Consider the following 20000-nt stretch of genomic DNA (forward strand, 5'->3'; position numbering starts at 1 on the left):
GAGAGAGAGAGAGAGAGAGAGAGAGCGAGAGCTTTACATGTACGTATGTCAGCATCTTTGAGTTCCTCGCTGTTTTCCCGCTTGATGGAAGAAGAGGACCACATCCTATGGACCTGAGTGTGTCGGTTCTGCTCATCCACCACTGCAAAAAAATTACATGAGTGAGTGGGCCACCCTTGAGAACCCAAACAAACGCCGCTCATCTTTCACCTTTCTCAGCCTGTTCGATGATTTGCCTCAGTGCCTTCTTCAGACTGTTGGCTCGCAGCATCAGCTGCTCCTTGGACCGGTACGTTTGCGCGTCCGAGCTTACGTCACTCGCATCTTTTTCTGGGCCTGAGCCACCACCGTCCGTGCTGGCCAGGGAACCCGCTGGAACAACCTGGAAAAAATAAGAAATTGACATTTTTTTTTTTTGCCCTCGACAAAAGGCAGCGCTTGTCATTGTTCCTTCTACTACCTGAGCTTCGGCTTCCTCACTTAAAGCTTTTACCAGGGAATCCAGTTTCTCATTCAACAAAGCACACTGGGGGAACAAAGAAAATTAGCCTTTTGATTTGCCATTTTCATCTTACAATTTTGTGGAACAGTTTGAAGAAATATCCTTTTAAGCTCCCCAAATCCATCGAGGCATAGTTGGAAGAATGTGCAAACATCCCGAAAGCTTCTCTATTATCATTCCAGAAGAATAAAAGCTGCAGCCGCAACTATCCCGATATTCTATCGCGCGTATTATCTTTGACATGAGTGGCATTTTCGCTTCGCTTTCAGCAAAACACACACACTCATGTGGCTCTTCTAAAAGTCGTTACGTAACACGAACCTTCTTTGCCATGGCATCCGCTTCCTCCTTGTTCTCCGTGGCTCTCTCGTAGGCCTTGCCCACCTCTGCCACAAACTCATTCACCGTCCCACACAGGAACCTGTTGGCGGAGGAGAGACGATGGGCTTGAGTGGTCATGTGACAGCGTCAGCGCATGCTGCTGCATAGGACGCGTACTTTGCGGAGGAAATGACATCGCTGTGGCGATCGGAATCCAGAATCTTGGCTAGGTGGGACGCCACCGAATCGGCGTATTGAGTGATGTGAACCTGAAAAAAGCCGCGGATGACGATTGGGATGATGGCGATGCTGCGAATCGATAACGATTGCACACACCTGCAGGGGAGAGTCGACGGTGTCGTCCTCCTTGGCTGATGGTGTGTGTTTTGAGGGGGCGGGAACCTCGTAGGTCATCACGCTCCACCTGACCACGCAAATGGACACGCACACACGGGTCAAAATAGGAGGAATGATGACCCAAGTGCCTCGTAATTGCAATCGATGGAATGATCGAAATTAATTACACTTGGTTCCTGGCATGTACTTTTTGAGATCCGCTTACCGGTCCAGCATTTTGGTGGTGGCCCTCTCTAGCTTCTCTAAGATCTGCAGCAGCTGGGCGTCATCATCGCAGAGGCCCCCCCAGCCCAGAACTCGGGCCAGGTCGTTCCCGGTGCCCAGAGGCAGCACCCCCAGTTGGCACTGCGTGAGGGGAAGAGCGACGGTGTGTGTGAGGGCAACCTGTCATACATTCCAGCGGTGAAAAAGTCGGGCGACCCATGCTGTTCGGATAGAGCTTGCGGAATGAGGACTGTGTTTTGACGTCAAAGTGAAAGGAACAATTCTTTTTAACACAAAGGCGCACAGGCACAAATTCTTGGGAGTTGCGGGGGGAGACAGAAAACGGTAAAAGTGTGGGAGCATTTCTAGCAGAAATGGCACGAACCTTGCTCAAAAACGCCCACTTGGTTAATTTTACCTAGTATCGGCTCGCAAACGTGACCTCTTCACAGTGATATTAGTGTTGATCAGGCGTGGGCGGCCCATTTATACGTAAATCCGGCCCGCCAAACTTGAAAAAAGTTAAATGAATAAAGCTTGTTCATGTTTTATTTTCTAAATACGGTGGTGTGTCAAAGACATATATATTGTTGTAATGCTTTCATTCATTTTCATTTAAAATTAAATTTATTTTGTTTTCTCCGATGAGGTGAGGTTACCAAAACACTCCATTTATCTGTTCCTGGTCCGGCCCCTCTGTCAAATTTTAGAACCCATTGTGGCACAGCAATCAAAAATTTACCCACTCCTGGTGTTGATGTACATTACGAATATAACTTCACCTCTGTAAAAGCTTGGTCTCTGTTAATTATATGACGGCCGTCAAGTTATGGCTTGACATATACACTTGTAACAATCATTGCTGAGGATATATCACAAAAAAATGACGGATAAAAATTGCTCAAACGGTTTGAAAACGGACAAAAAAATTGTTGTGATATTTTTGACAAGGCTTCAAGTGGAGACATGACGTTGTTTAGCGTTTTTGCTGTCCACACGTCACCTCATTAGTCCTCTAATAACTGATGGAGGAAAACCGCCCTGATGCTTTTTGAGAATCTCTGCGCAGTTGAGGCATATTACCGCATCGTACGTACGATGCTCAATGTGTTATAGAAATCACATGACTTCCGCCTCAGAGAGGCACGCTGGCCATTTAAAGATTTGAAGACAAATTAGAAGTATCTTTTAAAAAGAGCTCTAAAATGTCCACGGAGCCAGTGAAGAAAGGTCCGAAATTGGCTTATGTGCTCCCTCTTCCGAGCTCCAGTTAGAACGCGAGCAGCAGTATTTTGCACCAACTGGAGACGCTTCATGGAGGATTGGCCGATTCGAAAATAAGGCGCATTCCGATAATCTAGCCGAGATGTAACAAAGGCATGAATGGCTGTTTCTAAGTGCCGTTGAGAAAGAACGCGCTTTCATGTCCTCACTTCCCACCGTCACTCCCTCTCTACTCTCACCTGCTTGTGGAGGTTGAGTTTGTCCAACTCTGAAAGCACCCAGCCCACGCTGCCATCACCCCCGCACACCAAGATCCGGAACGTCACAAACTTTTGGAAGAGACGCAGCCTAGAATGCAAAACAATGCAACTTGAGCGAGGAAAAAAAAAATAAAAAATTTTGAATGCGGACATCAGGGCCTAACCCTACCCGAGCTCTGGGCCCCCGTTCATCAGGTCGAAGACTTGGGCCGGGTTGAGGAGCTGCTTGAACTTGCGTAAGAACTTGACACCCTGATTGTCCCCACTTTTGGAGTTGACGAGGACCAGGAGAGGACTGGAGCAGGACGCCGATGTGGCCTTCCAGAAGCCTAACGCGCGGCAAGAAAAAAAAAACAGTTGAGGGCCACAGGCCAGTACGAGTTTGAGTATCTGCGTGTGAGAGGCCTCTCACCATCAGAGTCGATGCTGTTAAGTGCAGTGGGAGGGATGATGGACACTCGACACTGACCCAGGGGACACACTTTGCCCATTTGTTCTTTACAGCTGCTGTGGACCTGACATGCGCACACACACACATCAGAAAAGTAAGCAGTCTCCATCGTAATTCCGTGTCACCGTGCAATGCAACCAATGACACGTCACGACCTTAACAAATACCGGTGGCTTTGGTGTGTGAGCGCTTATTCAAGTGCGAGGATTAGCGTCTCACGTCTGACCCAAAACACTCAACACCAACGTGGGATGGAGTTCACATCATGGAGTATATCTCTCATTCTATTCGGGATTTATTTGATTTCCCACAATTGTTTTGGATTTTACAGCAAGAAAAAAAAAAATGAGATGAGAGAACCACAAGAAGTTCTTACAATGGCTTTGCACCAGAGGCAGCGCCAGTCCTGCAGCCGCCGGACGCTGCCGCAGTTCTTGTCGCACACCACGCACTTGGCGCTGACGGGCAGGTTGCCTTCCAACCACTGGTGAGGCATGGACACCTGGGGAAAATACGCCTAGTGTGAACATCCCATCCCGGGAAAACGTAGCAGACGCAAGCGCAAAACACACCCCGTCCTCATCTTCAATGATGTCGTTGCCGATCGAGACCAGAGTGGTCCACTTGCAGTTATTGGTGGAGCGGACGGCGCAGCGCTTGTGAGCTTTAAACTTGCACACTGCGGGAAGACGGCAAGGAAAAGTTGCGTTGACTTGCCTGGAAAATGTGGGCGCGCACGTGTGCGGGTACCTTCGCAGGAAAGGCCGTGGGAGGTGACGCCCGGCAGAGCCTCCCTGCAGACGTTGCAGAAGGTGGGACGGGCGTGCGAGCAGGCGTACCAGTTGTGCATCCCCGAAAAGTGCTCCACGTTGAACTGGCTGGCCTGCACACAGAGGAAGGGATCAAACGTTCAATCACATGCCTTGAAAGAACTTTGCTTTTTTTCACCCGGCAACAGAAAAGAGCCTTCCCAAAAATTGGTGTCACAATGAGAAAGCAGTGGCGGGCGGTCAAGGCCATCAAGGCCTTCTCTGCTGGCCTCACATAATCAAGAAATCATCATCATATTCTTTACATTGTCATATTATATCCTAGGGTTTGAGTTTTTAAGTTTTTATCCAATTAGAATTCAGATAGCTTGTGTTGCTAGGCAGATTTCATAATACGAATAGCGCGCGCTATTCGTCCGAGGCCTTATTATTATTATTATTAATTATTATTATTAAGATACAATCGTGCGGGCGTCTGTTCTGTGTCTCAAGGGGGCTTTTCCCGTTGATAGGCAGTTGCGATAGCCAATCAGATCACAAGTTGATGACGGTAAAGCCTCACGTTGAAGGTGATGAACGCGTCTTGTGATTGGATACTCACTTGTGAGGGGGCAGATAACGAAAGCATGCATCCAAATGTGGCGCCGCTCACCTCATAGATTTCCCACTTCTGGACCGATCGTAGGGCCCCGATCCAGTCTTCCATTTCCTTCCTGTTCTCAGCGCACAGCATCAATTTGCGAAAAGGAGTGATCACCTGAGAAACATGACGCGTTAGCAACGCCGCCTCGCCGACAACTCGCAGTCGGCGTCATTTGGAGTCGCGCTCACTGTGAAGCTGTTGTTGATGTTCTTGGTGCCGGTTTCGGCCACGCTGGCATCTGACAGGTCGACCTCGTCGAAAATAAGAGACTAGAAAAAGACAACATGGACAATTTGTCTTTGCTTGACTACTTTTTGTGACGTGATGAACGGCTGTCACCTTGCTATCCTTGGCGTAGTAAAGCGTCCTCCCTCGGAGCTTGAAGTACCGGCGCTTCCACCTTTGGAATGAGCTTGTCTGCTTCAACAGGTTTCCCTCTTTCACGCTTTTCTGTGCACACAAATACAAGAAACGTGAACGAACGGACGGACGGTGAGACCCTGGCTGTCAGTTAGCAGCTTCGACGTTCCCTGAAGGAAAAACAAGATGTAATCTGTCGGCGTCTGGATGGGATTCGCGGGGCTTTCTTTGCACATTAATGGCACTCGTGTGAACGAGTTGTGCAAATAATGCTGCTTAGGTGGAGCGGGTCCAAAGTACCGCCACTCAGAAATTCACACTTGTGATGTTGTCAAGCGCTGGAGGCTATCTCGCGGCATTCCGCTTTATGGCTGCTTGGACTTTGTTCCAACGCGGCACTAGCACACAACACAGGTCCAAAAAGTGAGAGCTCAGAACCACCCAAGACAACGCTCTCTGTGTCCTTAATGTGTTCCTTTGCGCTGTGGCACTGACCTCTTGCTCAGAGTTGCTCCCATGGCAGCTTTGGAACAAATTCTCTTGCAGTCGCTCCTTCGGGCTCAGTTGCTCGTCCTCACCGAGCCGCCCTTCCTCGTTTTGGAAGCACGCAGGAGCCAAGCAGCACCACCCCGCTCGCCAGAGGGCCGGCATCGGCGGGCGACACGTGGCATGGGCTTTGGTGGACTAATTAGTTTTTTTTTTTTTTTTTTAGTTAATTCCCAACTAGCAGGAAAAGGTCGGGCAATACATAACTGCTGCCTGACCCGCCAAAACCGGACCAGCTCGCAATTCCCTTTGCACACCAGCGGCTCCTCAAACAATACGTAACCACTTCCTGCCTCGCACACCTTGTGAGTTGCAACACCCACTCAGGTGTGCTGGAAGGCCGGCCCCCTTTTCGTATCTGCGTCTGTTTACTATCGGCACCAGTTAGACAGGTTCCGCTAGTAATATTTATAGCCACAAGGAAATGGGCTTGTTCCTACCTGAGCACACACACACACACACACACCTCCCCTCTGGTGTGTGTGTACCCACGTGCGTGTGCGTGCACTTCTCGTTCAGGTTTTTTTTTTTAACGAGCTCAAAGTCTGCGACTCACTCGTTCTGTTGGCCTCTTACGCTTGGCTCGAAAGCAATCCCATCATTCCATACTCAATCAACCTTCACATCTTTGCTTAACTCGATTGAAGACGTGAAAACATGGCGGCCGCTGTTCTGTTTCAGTGATCAGGGTTCCGACTGAAAAAAAAGGAATTTCTATAGGGCCTCTTACCACGAAGAAATTGCCATTTTATGATATTCTGCAATTTTACGGTGGCAGACAAGCGTGAGTACGTTACTGTGCTTGAAAAAAACTTGACTTTTACATATATTCATTTGCGTGAATGGTAGTTTAGTATACGCGAGATTACATTTAACAAATAAGAAATACTCATGGTCATTTATCAGAACATTGTCAATGGGCTGCTATCTCTTCTTGTCTTCTATTTTTGCATCTTTTTTTCTCTGGCATTATAAAAAATTACTGGACTCAGTCACTGTAAAACCATTAGAAAAATAGAATGAGTAACTTATATCACTTTGTTCCCACCTAATATATTACTGTAATGTATTACTTTTTTTTAAACTAGTCTGCTCATTTGATTGTCTCGATTTATTTGTGGTCACTCAGTTCACCAGCAAGGCCAACCTATCACTACTTACAAAAACAAAAAACAAAAGGAACATCCTTGATACAGACGAGTAAAAAGGACAAAACAAGAAAAAAAATCAAACACCGAATGACAGTATGAGCTCGAAGTCCAAATCTCCAAAATAGCTGCTGGCTATTTTGTTGACGAGCTGCTTATTCATCAAAAACAGGCACAGACGCCGGCACCCTGTGACCTTTTCGCACACGCTCGCTCATGTTTTTTTGCGGTCTCACCAGGCCCGGACATCGTAGGGGCACTTGTGCACGTTGCCCAGCGGGGGGGGCACAGTGAGAGAGAAAGAGAAAGAGAGAGAGAGAGAGAGAGAGAAAGAGAGAGAGAGAGAGAGAGAGAGAATGAAAGAGAGAAATAGAGAGAGAATGAGAGACAGAGAATGAGAGAGCGAGAGGGAAAGAGAGAGAGAGAGAGAGAGAAAGAGAGAGAGCGAATGAGAGAGAGAAAGAGAGAGCGAGAGAGAAAGAGAGAGAGCGAATGAGAGAGAGAAAGAGAGAGAGAGAGAGAGAATATTGAGAGAGAGAATGAGAGAGAGAGAGCGAATGAAAGAGAGAGAGAGAGAGAGAGAGCGAATGAGAGAGAGAAAGAGAGAGCGAGAGAGAAAGAGAGAGAGCGAATGAGAGAGAGAAAGAGAGAGAGAGAGAGAGAAATTGAGAGAGAGAATGAGAGAGATTGAGAGAGCGAATGAAAGAGAGAGAGAGAGAGAGAGAGAGAGAGAGAGAGAGAGAGAGAGAGAGAGAGAGAGAGAGAGAGAGAGCAAATATTTGGGAGCCTTGAAATAGACACGCCTCGCATCGGGCGTCGTGCGCAAACATGTAGCTCTGACCGCTAGCACGGAGGCACAGTTAAAACAAGGCGTGGGAGGACTTCGCACCATGGCGACCACATCCTGTCTCATGCACCCCCGTGTATTTATTTATAGACGCACTAACACACACAGCACACATGACTTGTACAGGAAAAGAAACGGATGAGTGTCTACTCTGTCGCACGCGTGCGCTCACACTCAAGTTTACCCACGTTTTTTTTTTTTTTTTTTTTTTTTTTTTACTGTTAATGTAATTCAGTACTATCATCCCCTTTTTTGGGATTCTGCCTGTCGGGTTTGTGCATGAAAGGACACATAATCTCCTGCGAGTGACGGGAGGAGGAGGGGGGGGGGGGCGGGGGAGGGGTCTCGTCGGAGCATACGGACCAAATCTGATTCTGGTGCGCCGCTGCATAATCCCACACACGCACGCACGCACGCACAGGAAAAGGGAAGTGATGACAGCCGCTTGTCCCTAATGTCCTGATGTGATTAGCATGTTGTTATTGATTGTGACATGAATGGCGCAAATAAAAAAATAACGTGCATCATAACCTGTCACAGTAACTTCATGGAAACGTTTGACATACACGCAAAGGAATTATAGCGATTTTTTTGTCCCTAACAAATAGTGACCGGTGGTTTCAAATAAATTGGTTAACTCATCAGCTGAGGTGTGATTGGGCATGACACGACTCGCACAAAATTGCTCTCCACCACTGGCCTCATCTCTCGTAAGCATCTGTTCTCCCAAGTGACATCACCATTTTCCAGATCATCCCTTAATTTTTCCTCACGGCAATCTATCTGAGCCATCCGTTGAGCTCATCCTCCTCATCGTTAACCGCCCGTCGAAGAAGGCCCCCATTTTGTTGCCATTTGTATTCCACGTTCGCTTGCGTCATCCGGTGACATTCTCTGAGAGTTCCTAGAGAACAGGCATGACCTCATTCAGGATTATTGGGCCTCGGCCTTCATTAGCAACGACCCCCCCCCCTCACTCCTCCCAGATAGGAGGAGTAGATCATGGGTTATTCTTGGAAAGGAGCACACGCTAAGGCCGCCCCCCATTCATTACCAACAGGTTCTGTAAAGTAATCAGCTTTTTCATCACAGCCATTTAGCCAATAAAATTCCCATCTGCAGTCTGGCCGGGCCCAGGATTAAAAGCACCGTCGGTTATGTCAGTTGGTGGCGCCTCTTGTTCCCTGTAAAGTCGATTCAGACATTCTGAGCTATGCCTGCACCTCGAAAATGCGAGCAAAGGTTTCGTCAAAAGCCAATACCTGTGGCACTCCAAATATTTGACGAGCAGAGGCCTCGCGTGGAAGGATGTGGTCGCCCGATCGGCGGACTGCAAGCGCTTTGCAACTTGTGCACACGGCGGCCTCGTTACCCAGAATGCACACTTGAAAGGAAAACGAGTGTGGGGGCTGCACCAAAGCCTGTCTGCGATATGATTCACTGGGCCTCTCTGGATTCTGCTCATTGCTTCACAACTTTTCTTTCCTAACTGAGCCAGATGACCCGGATGAACGTTGCAATTCCAAAAACGCTTGGTTGGTTACATTAAAACTGACAACCGATTAAAATGGGTTTTCTTACACTCCTACACGGAAAATTTTGTCTATTTTACTCTGGGGCGGCACGGTGGCCTGACAGTGCAGAGGTCGTGAGTTCGAGTTTTCATGTTCTCCCTGTGCCTGCGTGGGTTTTCTCCGGGTATTCCGGTTTTCTCCCACATTCCAAAAACATGCTTTGTAGGTTAATTGAAAATTCTAAATTGTCCTTAGGTGTGATTGCGAGCATGGGTGGTTGTTTGTCTTTGTGTGCCCTGCGATTGGCTGGCAACCAGTCCAGGGTGTACCCCGGCGACTGCCCGAAGACAGCTGGGATAGGCTCCAGCACGCCCTTATGAGGATAAGGAGCTAAGATAATGGATATTTTTTTCTTTGAAAAGACTATATTTAGGCTCAGTAAACAGAGTAAAATTTGAGAGTAAAATATTCATCTTAAAATTTCCTTTGCTAGTTTTAAGCAGAATATTTTACTCCCAGATTTCCCTGGAGCCAAAAAGTCTTTTTAGAGTAAAATGTACTCAACAAAATTTTCTGTGTACTCTCCATACATACAAAAAAAAACAGTTGTAAGCAGCAAATATAAAATAAAGAAAAAAAAGAAAGCAAGGTAGAGACTGACGTCACAAAATTCTTTTTTTTTTTGTCCTGTGATGATGTCGATCGGAAAAGTGGAAGCAGTGCAAGTTCTTTTTTTTTTATTTTTTTTTTACACAAAATCAGATAGCTTTGAACAGTTTTTCCCCTTCATGAATCAAATTACCACCGCAAAATTATATTTTATGTTTACTTATCTTTGCCCAACATTTTAATCTGATACTTGAATGTGGGCAAACTGCAAACTGCAAAAAAAATAAAATAAATAATAATAATTTGAGAAGCAAGCCAATACCTTTTTTCACGGCACTGTGTGCGCTCTGGCTCATATTACAAACAAACAGCGCGTGTCAAAGTTGTGCTGTCAGTCTCCATTAGTTATCAAACAGGAGATGGCGAGTGATCGATACGCACGCGCGCGCGCACACACACACACCCCAGTTATCGACTACACTCATTCGGATGGCTACAAAAACACAAGCGCACCGGTCAAGCCAAAGCTCATTAGTGATGACACAAACACACAACCAGCTACAACTAGGAGCTCTCATCTTTTAGTTCACAACACCAGTCATTGTTCTTTCTTTGTCATGAGCGCATTTTCAAAGTGTGTGACACGAGCTTGACGCAGGCACTGAAGAGAGCTCATTAGCTGTATTTTTGTCTCAGGCGGGCGCACGCTCGCGTGCACGCGCTCTCGCTAATGGGCTGTTGCAGGCTTGAGGTCTTACGGGAGGAGAAAGGACAGGGCGTGACGGAGAGGGAAAAGACAAAAAAAGGAGAGGGAGTGACGCTATGGGACGCAAGGAGAGAACAAGGGGAGAATTAAAAAAAGGGATGTCGCAGCAGCGGCAGAGGGACAAGACAGGATACGAGATCGGGACGTGAAGGACGAGGAGAGGACAAGAAGGAGTGAGAGCAGAACAACAGTGAAATCGTAAAAGTGACATCGATGCATGCACGGTGCTGCACAGAAACATTTTGTTTGATTTTATCCTGCATCGGTTTTATTGCTCCACACCAGCTCGTCTCGAATCACTTTACATTGAGCGGTTAATTAATTTCCACTCGACGTTTAGACATTACGCCGCAATTCGACCAGGGCTAAAAGTTCAGGGATGGTGTTATAAACCACATGGCGGTGTTGCATTAACACCACTCAGTAGTAAAATAGCCTGTGTGGGCTAAGATGTAACACTGATTGTTGTTAAAATGGAACGTCATCTAAATTTGACCCCGAATGTTGTCTAGGTAGGCAAAACACGCACTTTATGGTCATGGATGAAAAAAAAAAAAATCACCTCATAACTTCAGTTTTCTGGTTCGTGCTGATTAAAAAAGATAACATTCATTAGCCAATATTTAATTTCCATATGTTTACATCTTTACAGTATGCTTATCATTCAGATGGGCTACTGATGGAATCATAGTCGTATTTCTGTGACATCACGGCAATCGGCTTCATTGACACGGTATTTAACATGTTTTGGTTCCAGCAGGTGTAGGCAGCTAGCGTGACGAGCTCCATGTTTTTCAAACTTATGTCCGTGTCGCACACAGAGAGATGCTACGCTATCAAGACCGGGTGTTGGGGTCTTGTCAGAAATGTAGTTTCAAGTGTTCCCACAACCTCCTGGGTGGGAAAAACTATGGAACTGAATGCTAGAATGGAATGTTTGCATGAGTTAGTACCGAAAACAAATTATCTGGACCTGATATTTTATTATTGGCAGGATGGGCGGTTTTTACACAAAAATGATAAAAGAACACACATACTCCCTACTGCTGTTTTGTATGAGCTGTCTGAAATGGATTTACAAAAAAAAAAATAATAATAATAATTAAAATCCTGCTATGTGTTTTATTAAAGGTAGTGAGCTATTTCCTCAACTGTACAGTGTTGGCACGAACACTCATTTGTGTTAATCTAAACACTCAATAGTGTCAATATTACGGCACTTGATGCTGGGTGTGAAACATTTAACACTTTTCTAAATGTTACTCTTAACACCGGGTAGTGCGGATGCATATACTTGGTTGAAATTAACACCCTACGGTGTTGAATTAACACTAGCAGATTCGGAGAGTACTTTCCACTCGGCCAGCATCTCCCACCTCCGGCCTTTTGTCTCTGCGGCTTGCCCTCCTCTCAGCATCGACCCTGGCGTAGCACTGCGACGGTATCGCATGCAGCCAAGGGGTATAAATCAAAGCACGCGCACAAAAAGACACACGGGCACAACGTTGGCAATCCCACACAATGGTGTGTGCGCTTCTTTCGCCAACCCACACGCGCACCTATAACTCGTCCTCATCTTGGCTATATTCGACACCCACACACAGAGTGAGTGGTGCGCTGCTATGCAAGGCGAGCGAGAGGTGGATAAAAGTGAGCAAATGAGATAAGGCCAGAACATCTCTGGGAAAAAGTATCACTTTCCTGACGCATTTGTAGCAGAACATGGCCAGCATGGACCACTTTCTTGGAACTTTTGAACAGCAAAAAAATAACAGCTTACTCCAGCTTGCTCGTGTCGTTGGAAATGGCTTCTGGAAAGTGGGCTTTGTTTCGACGAAGATTCCTGAGCAATTTGGTAAGACACTTTTGAGCTCCATGGGACGCGAGGCAATTATACAACTGTGTCACGATGAGGGCACTGTGGACAACTGCGTAGATGCGGAGAAAGAGCCGAAGAGGCAAACGGAAAATCATCGAGAAAAGGACGAGTCATTTTTTTTAGGACGTATATTTTTCCAGAAACTATCATAATAAACGATTGTGTTATTGATATGTTTATCTTACACGACTGAAAATAATAATTCATCTTTTTTAAGATTCATATATTTTTTTTATTTTTCAAAAATATTCACCACTGGCATTTAATGTAGAACTATATAAAATATCTTTAATTAAAAACAATTATAAAGAGTTGGGCTGAGGTCACAAAAATTGCACATAAATATTAAACAGGAACTTTTACAGTCTTTTAACTTCTTCAGATGACGAAAAAATATTTTTGGAAGGCATTTTGTACTGACTTATCAAAAATCTGCCGCATTTCTATGAACGCCGGTTTCGCAACCTCGCTTTCACTATTACGCGGAGGTCACCCAAGGACCGCGTATGTCACCCGTGGGCCTGTTCTAAAAATAGCTCACCAGTGGTGGGACATTGTGATTTTCTGGGACTGTTGAAGAAGTGATCGATTTAAAGGTATCTAACTGGCATGCCGTCACATAAATCGGGTGAGCCCTGCCGTAAATCGACTCATGCTATCTGTGGGGCGTTACAATCGCAAGCTGTCGGGAAATGGACGGCCTTACGTGTATTTTTTTGTTGTTGTTGTTACCGGTTGGGTTTCTGCAACGCTTCAAACAGACTTTGAGGTTTGTCGCGTTGCAACGAAATGCAACATACCAGCTCATTGACGCTAGCAGGCGCTTCACATTCATCTGGCTTGAATCCAAAAATGTTCCGACCCACACGGCTGCGGTTTGTTTCGCGTTTGGAACTAATTCAACTCATGCACTTCAACTTTATATAACGACAGAATTAGCTTGGAGTATTCATGTCTCTGTGTTGATAGCATATATAAACAAAAATATGTAAACGATTTATAGAACCCGGAAAAAAAATATGAATCCGATAAGTTATCTTGCGTCACCATCATAGTGTCGCTCATGTGGAACGCGACATTATGAAGAAGAATGTGCGAGACGTGAATAAAGGCCAGAGGTAGACCTACCCTACAAAAGTGAAACACTTGAAGAGAACCAATAAAAAATGAAGCGTGTGAAACCTCATGTCATGGAGTTTGGAGCTCGTGAGGAAGAACTGAGAGGAGGCTCTTTTTCGTTGGCTGAGCGTTTTGGCATGCGGCCGCAAGGTCACGTCAAGGTGAGCGCGGCGACAACCTGAGATCGAGCGCCAAGAGTCTCAGCCGCTGATGGGCGGGCCGTCCTGCGTAAAAAGCACGCTCATCCGACACATTTCACGAGAGCCGCGAAAAAAAATCAAAGCTTTCAAAATTTTCTCAGAGCAATCGCGGTGGTCACAGAGCGACAAGGGGCGGTCTTGGCCACCCCTGGCCACCCTTTAGCTCCGCCCCTGCATCGATGAGCTTTTTTTGGGGCATTTGGCCATCGACTTCACTTCACGCCAAAGTTCACCGCATTTTTCATCCGATTGCAAGACTCACGACAGTCCACCCCAGAACGATATCTCATCCGCCCGGTGGACACGACCGCCATTACGGGAGGCTATCGCCATGGCAACGGTGATCAGGGAATTCTGTGTCTCCGATCCGAATATGATTTACAGTGAACGCTCGATAGCAGCAGTATATAATGATTTGGACTTGACACAATGACACTGACCTTGCCTGAGTGCAGCAGATGGAATGCTGCCTCACTTATTAATGATTCATATGAGAAGTTCACGCTTTACGGTAAAACCTTGCCAAGGGAGTAATAATGATCTCAGCTGAAAGAAACTTGGCCAGACGACAGACAACTGAACAAGTCTGACATCCTCCTGCCTCAAAAATGACTTTGAAGTGTTCCCAACGCAAAAAACAAACAAAAACAAAAAAAACGCGCCTACCTTGGCCCGGATCTGGCCTGAAGTGGACACTTTGCGGATGAGCTTGTGCGACGTCTCCTCTTGCTCGCCGTCGCTGTCGGACGACTCGTCTCCCGCCTCCCCGGCCTGCGTAACCACAAGAAAGTGACGTTGACGGGCTGCCTTTTGGGCTCGCGCTGCCACGCGCTGCCACGCGCTACTTTTGACTACAGCGCAAAAAACATTTACGAGCCTGTTTGTCACCTTTTATTCATTACAACGTGCTATGATGAAATATCATATTTTATTATGTAACTACAACATTGTTGTTGTCTTTAGTCTGCAGTCTAATGCCAGGAAGGCATTAAAAGGAGAATCTGTCTTTGGAAAGTCAGGATCAATAAATAAATTATGTTTACATCAGTGGCAGAGGTGTGGTCAAGACTATCTCAATGGGACGGCCAAACAAAAATCAGGAGACACGTCATTAAAAATCGACATCCATTTTTATATTGAATAAAATTTGCATGCATTCGCCCATACACACATTTATAATACATTGGCAACACAGGTTACCAAATACACAGACAAAACATTTTTCAACAGCTACTATGTAAATAATAATAATAATAATATTAATAATAATATTAATATTATGTATTATTATTATTATTATTATTATAAATAGAATAAGAAAATAGATTAAGCTGTAATTTAGGTTGCTTCACTTTAAAAACCACTCATATATCTTGTCCACCGCAATCTTTTAATTTTCTATGCACCCTATGAAAAATATAAGAGTCTTGTTAATTTGAGGCTAGCGTCACTTACAACCCCACAATCTCCACTTCCTGCCTAAAAAAAAAGCAGGAAAATGTAACCAATGTAGATATGAATTTAGTATTCAAACTTTTCAGATAGTTGATACGCCACGGATGGCAAACTGGTGCCGACCCGCGGGTTGCAATTTGAGTGCCCTTTTGATTAAATTAAAAATAAAAATTAAAAAAAATAAATGTGGAAAAATGTCCGGGAAAAATCGGAAAATACCCAAATGTCAATTAGTCGATTATCTGGCGTATTTCTCTCGGGTGCCAGCGCCCCTCATCATCCCCACTCTAGCTCCGCCAGTGCTGTACAAGCCCCACTTACGCATGCTTAAAAAAAAAAAAAATCAACAACCACTGACATTGTAAATCACATGACTGCCTCTCTGGAAATGTCAATCAAAAGTGAGCGTTACAAAATTGACCATACATTTCTTTCTTCCTGGTGAAGCATTCTGAGTTTCCCAAAGTGGTGCCTTTAAATCCGAGTCTTAAACGGGACTTACGAGAGGTGTCCTCTCGGCATCCGCTTGGCCCGACTCGCTGGGCTCGGCCACGTACAGAACGTTGGGGTTCAGTTTGGAAGCCATGGCGGTCGGAGCGTGGAAAGATTTGGGATGCGGTCCGCTCGGTCAAGCTTGAGCCGGCACCAACTGCAGAGGAGGTGACAATATCAAGCATCAGTTGCGTTCTCCTCGCATCCCACTTTTACTATCTCTCTGTCACACACATGCGCATACACGCACGCACGCGCACACATTCGCGCACGCACACAAACCTTTTCCTCTACAGCAAGTTCCTCCTTTGTTGCTCTACAAAATACCCCGTTGGGATGGCGACATGTGTTGTGGTAATAATGATGATGATGATGGTCAAAGATGGGAGGAAAATGACGCTCGTTGCAATGTAGCCAGGCAGCTCCGAGAGCGCGTTCGATCCCCCATCCCGCCCTGCACGTCGAAGGCAAGCGGCTCGTTTAAGTAGCAGGATCAAGCGCGCCAAGCCGTTTCGGAAGCGCCACCGTCCGTCGAACGGGATCCTTCACTTCGACGAGACACCGCGAAACCGAGGGCACAGTCGGCTTACCTTCCGCCGGCCTGTCGCGCGCGCGCACGCGCTGGTTGGCCGGTTCCGAGTTCTCGCTGCCGGGCCCTCTCCTCCTCCTCCTCCTCCTCCTTCCTCCTCCTCCTCCTCCGCCTCCTCCTCCGCTGGTACTCGGCTTCGCAGCCGCGGCGGTTCTCGCGGTGCCAGAAATGAGTCGGATCAGGAAGGACGAGCGGAGGCAGGCAGGCGAGCAGGCAGTCGGGCGGGCGGGAAGGAGGGGAGAGAGGGAGAAACAGAGAGAGGGGGAGACGGAGAGAAGGTGGATACGACGAGGCAGCAGGGCGGAGGAGGAAGGAGCGAGAGACAGATTAGAAAGCCTCAGTTGTTGCGGTTCCGAGGTTAAACTGTTGAGCGCGCACGCGCGCGCACACACGCGCAGCACAGCAATCAGATGCAAATGCACGGGAAGGATTGCGGACTGAGCAATTATTATTAACGCTCCTGCGGTGGCGTGCGTGCGGTGAGGTGAGGTTCAGACACTGACTCCTTTTGGAGTTGGATATGAAATATATATGAAATGTGAACCCAAAATAGAAGAGTAGCCTATATTGCAACGAAGACCTTGACTGAATTGTGTGTCTTCAAAGCATTATGCCTCAATCAATTACGCACTGTTCAACATGTGACAGCCAAAAAAAAAACAAAAAAAACAAAACATTAGGCTACCTTGATATGTGATATGTTATGAAAGCACAAATTATAAAATGAGTCACAAGTCTGGTATCATAACTGCTTCATGTCTGCCGTTTCAAACAAACTGATCATGTCAGAATTCTAAAGAATTCGACAAGTTACGTTGAATTTATTAAAGCCAAACACAGTGATTGTGACTTGAAAAGATGGCCTGCAACTCCAGGTTCAAATTAGTGGCTTGGTCTGCACGTCCTCAGCAAGCCAAGACTCCCTCTAGTGGCTATAATTGTAAATATCTATGGCACAGGAGTCAAAATCAAGGCCCGTGGTCCAGATTTTGGCCCACCACATCATTTTATGTGGCCCGCGTAAGCAAATCATGTGCGTCAACTTCCATGATCTTTTAGTAGCCAAATTTTAAATGGTCATCTACAATAAATGACGCTGAGATTTTTTTGTTACCCACTGTACAATAAATTGAACAACTTTTATCCTTCCGAATTCAATCCTAGAAATCAATTTGTTGTTTATATAAAAAACCTATGAGAGGATTTTTTTCGCTTATAGTCATAACGACCATTTGAGGCAAGCTTTCATGACCTCCATCAGTCAGAATATTTCGGACATTTAGAGCAATTCCGTCTAAAGTTGTGCAAACAAATCACAATTGTGTCCGCTTTGGTAACGACTGTTGGACCTTGGCAGTGGTCAAACTGAGTGCCACTTGAATAAAAGTGAAGATCCGCGTTAAGTGCTTCCCACTTGAAATAAACACTAGGTCCGCTAATCTCGTGTCGTTGCCTTAGCTTCCATTCTGCGTGCAGTCAACTCGCTACTTGTCCCTCGCGTGGCACGCGCACACTGTGCTCAGGTGACGGCGTTCCTGCATTCTACCCCATCCTGTGGTTGCCCTTAACAACAAAAAGATGACGCAAGCAGCGGGAGGAGGTGATGATTTTCGCAGCATTCCAAGGTTTTCTCTTTTGGTGCAGAGCCACCGAGAATAAAAATGTAGTCCTCGCAGTTCTTTGCACTGCTAACTAATTCGATGAATTGTCGTAGTAACGCTGGATCAGCGGGGGAAATTCTAGGATCAGAGATTTCGTGGTGCTGGGGTACTCGGACCATGAATTTGCGACGTGGGCCTTCGGTGGGGGCTCACTAGACTGAGTCCACCTTTTAATAACAGCATCATCATCAGCATCATGTCCATCATCTGAAACACACAGGTGCCGATAATCAAATATATTTAAAGGGCTATTCTTGTGTACATATCGCAAGAAACGTGTTTCGCTATAGTCTTGACTTTGCTAAATCTGATAAAACAATCAGCGAGCGGAAAAATGTCGCCCTAAAGTGGCCGGCAAGGATTTGAAATCAGTCCCGTTGCTAACACTGGTCAACAGCAAATTTGAATCAGAGATGGATTTACATGTCCCGAAATGTATTTTTGAGGCTAATTTCAGAAATGTCTTTTTTTCCCCCTAGAAAATCCCTTTTTACGTTATTTAGATTTATTTTTTAAGTTTGACCATTAAAAAGTTGTGAAACATGGATTTTACGCTAAATTGGAATAAAAAAAATCCACCTGTTGTATAACCTAAGCCGTAATATTACAAAATATTTTACTATTTTGTATAGCAACTTGGATTATGGATAGCTGGATTGATTATTGTTATCGTCATTTTTATATATATTTTAATTGCAACTCTGAATAAAAAAAAATCATCAAAATTTGTTGACCAGTAGAATACACAGAGGAGATTATTGGTACCCCTCCTTTAATGAAAGAAAAAAAAAAACACAGTTATCGCAGAACTAACTTGTATATGACAAAAGTAATCATTAAATAAATAAATAAACAAATCAATATATTCATAAAAAATATACCCAATAAAATCCAATTTGATTTGTGGTTCATTGGAATTTTTTTCAAAAACAAAGTCATGAAACAATACAAGTTTATTGATATAGCGCATTTCACAACAGCTGGAGCTGTAACAAAGCGCTTTCCATATGGCGTAATCTGCAAAAAAAAAAAAAAAAAAAAAAAAATTTAAAAATTAACAGAAACACCGAAAGACGTGTGGTTGCAGTTCTCACAGCGAAGTGCAGATTACATTGACATCGCAACCCAACACAACTCCAAAGAATTGTCACATTCCGTTTTATGGAGGCAACATTTTAATCGCACTCAACACAACAATAGAGCAAGAGCATAATGACGCAAATAAGAAGCTACGAGTCACTTGTAGTTTTAGCAATGACATCCTCGCGTGCATTTTGAAAGGTCATGAAAAGGCCGCGGGGGAATTTGGACTCGTCAATTAGCATGTCGGCCAAAGATGAGAGGAGCAGCGGCAGAGCTCATTAGCATGTCGCATTTATGTGCTGTTATGCTGCCACCTAGTGGTGCCCTCCATCACTCCGCTCAGCGTGGACAAGCTCGAAAAGGGCACCCATCCAGAGCGAGCGTGACAGATCAATTATTAAGAAGATGCATAGATTTTTCCTTTTGATCAAAGAGACGATAATTTAGTGTATCAATCACGTAAGAGTCAAATCCATGGAAGGATTGAAAACGAGGAGGGAAAGAAGACGCCCACTCCCGTGTCATCTATTCAAGCTATAAATACCGCTGTGAGGCGGCCGGATGGGCACAATTTTTGAGTCATCTGCTCATGGCGGTTCTGTTGAAGTGGCAACCAGGTTGCAGGTCAGCACTCGATGGAATCCACGAGGACAAGTCCATAACAATAACGCACACATGCGGGCAGAGTAGAAAAACAAAGAGGCTGCTGTGTGTGCTGGACTGGTCAGCATATTGGTTACCATGACAACACGACATTGAGGGAGCAAACAGGTGAGCGCTTGCGATTTATAAACAACAGCTGCTGTGTTTAGAAGCAATTTGAAGACAACAAGTCTTGCAGAAGATTCCAAAGAATGGAGTGGGAAGGACTGGGATGCTATCAACTGGTTTTAGCACGAGCACGATGGAAAAAAAAAAAACTTGCAGTATTTGCGTTTGTTAATTTGTCATTCAGGGCTGAAAAATATTTCATTTTGAAAAATGACCGACTTCTCTCTGT

The 20000-nt window shown here is 45.4% G+C and overlaps 1 protein-coding gene across 5 annotated transcripts in view; it reads right to left on the reverse strand.

The window, feature by feature from the left end:
• Positions 1-16318, reverse strand: part of LOC148338666 (diacylglycerol kinase eta) — a 22440-nt gene extending 6122 nt beyond the window's left edge. Inside the window, exons 1-19 of one of the 5 annotated variants that reach the window (XM_088293223.1) lie at positions 15950-16318; positions 15678-15824; positions 14387-14491; positions 5072-5182; positions 4921-5001; positions 4742-4846; positions 4070-4202; positions 3892-3998; positions 3696-3821; positions 3281-3383; positions 3038-3197; positions 2848-2956; positions 1386-1525; positions 1160-1247; positions 1001-1092; positions 824-923; positions 461-526; positions 211-382; positions 38-142 (exon numbers count right to left, since the gene is read on the reverse strand). In XM_088293223.1, the coding sequence (XP_088149349.1) occupies positions 38-142; positions 211-382; positions 461-526; positions 824-923; positions 1001-1092; positions 1160-1247; positions 1386-1525; positions 2848-2956; positions 3038-3197; positions 3281-3383; positions 3696-3821; positions 3892-3998; positions 4070-4202; positions 4742-4846; positions 4921-5001; positions 5072-5182; positions 14387-14491; positions 15678-15761 (1987 nt within the window). In that variant the 5' untranslated portion in view covers positions 15762-15824; positions 15950-16318. Of the gene's footprint in view, positions 1-37; positions 143-210; positions 527-823; positions 924-1000; positions 1093-1159; positions 1248-1385; positions 1526-2847; positions 2957-3037; positions 3198-3280; positions 3384-3695; positions 3822-3891; positions 3999-4069; positions 4203-4741; positions 4847-4920; positions 5020-5071; positions 5183-5587; positions 5923-14386; positions 14492-15677; positions 15825-15949 lie in introns of those variants that run through there. The other 4 variants (XM_088293221.1, XM_088293222.1, XM_088293220.1 and 1 more) reach the window with 4 other exon arrangements.
• Positions 16319-20000: the final 3682 nt, after the last annotated feature.

This window comes from Idiotropiscis lumnitzeri, chromosome 4 (assembly GCF_059441095.1).
Source record: "Idiotropiscis lumnitzeri isolate Australia: NSW breed Sydney's pygmy pipehorse chromosome 4, RoL_Ilum_1.0, whole genome shotgun sequence".
NCBI lineage: Eukaryota > Metazoa > Chordata > Actinopteri > Syngnathiformes > Syngnathidae > Idiotropiscis > Idiotropiscis lumnitzeri.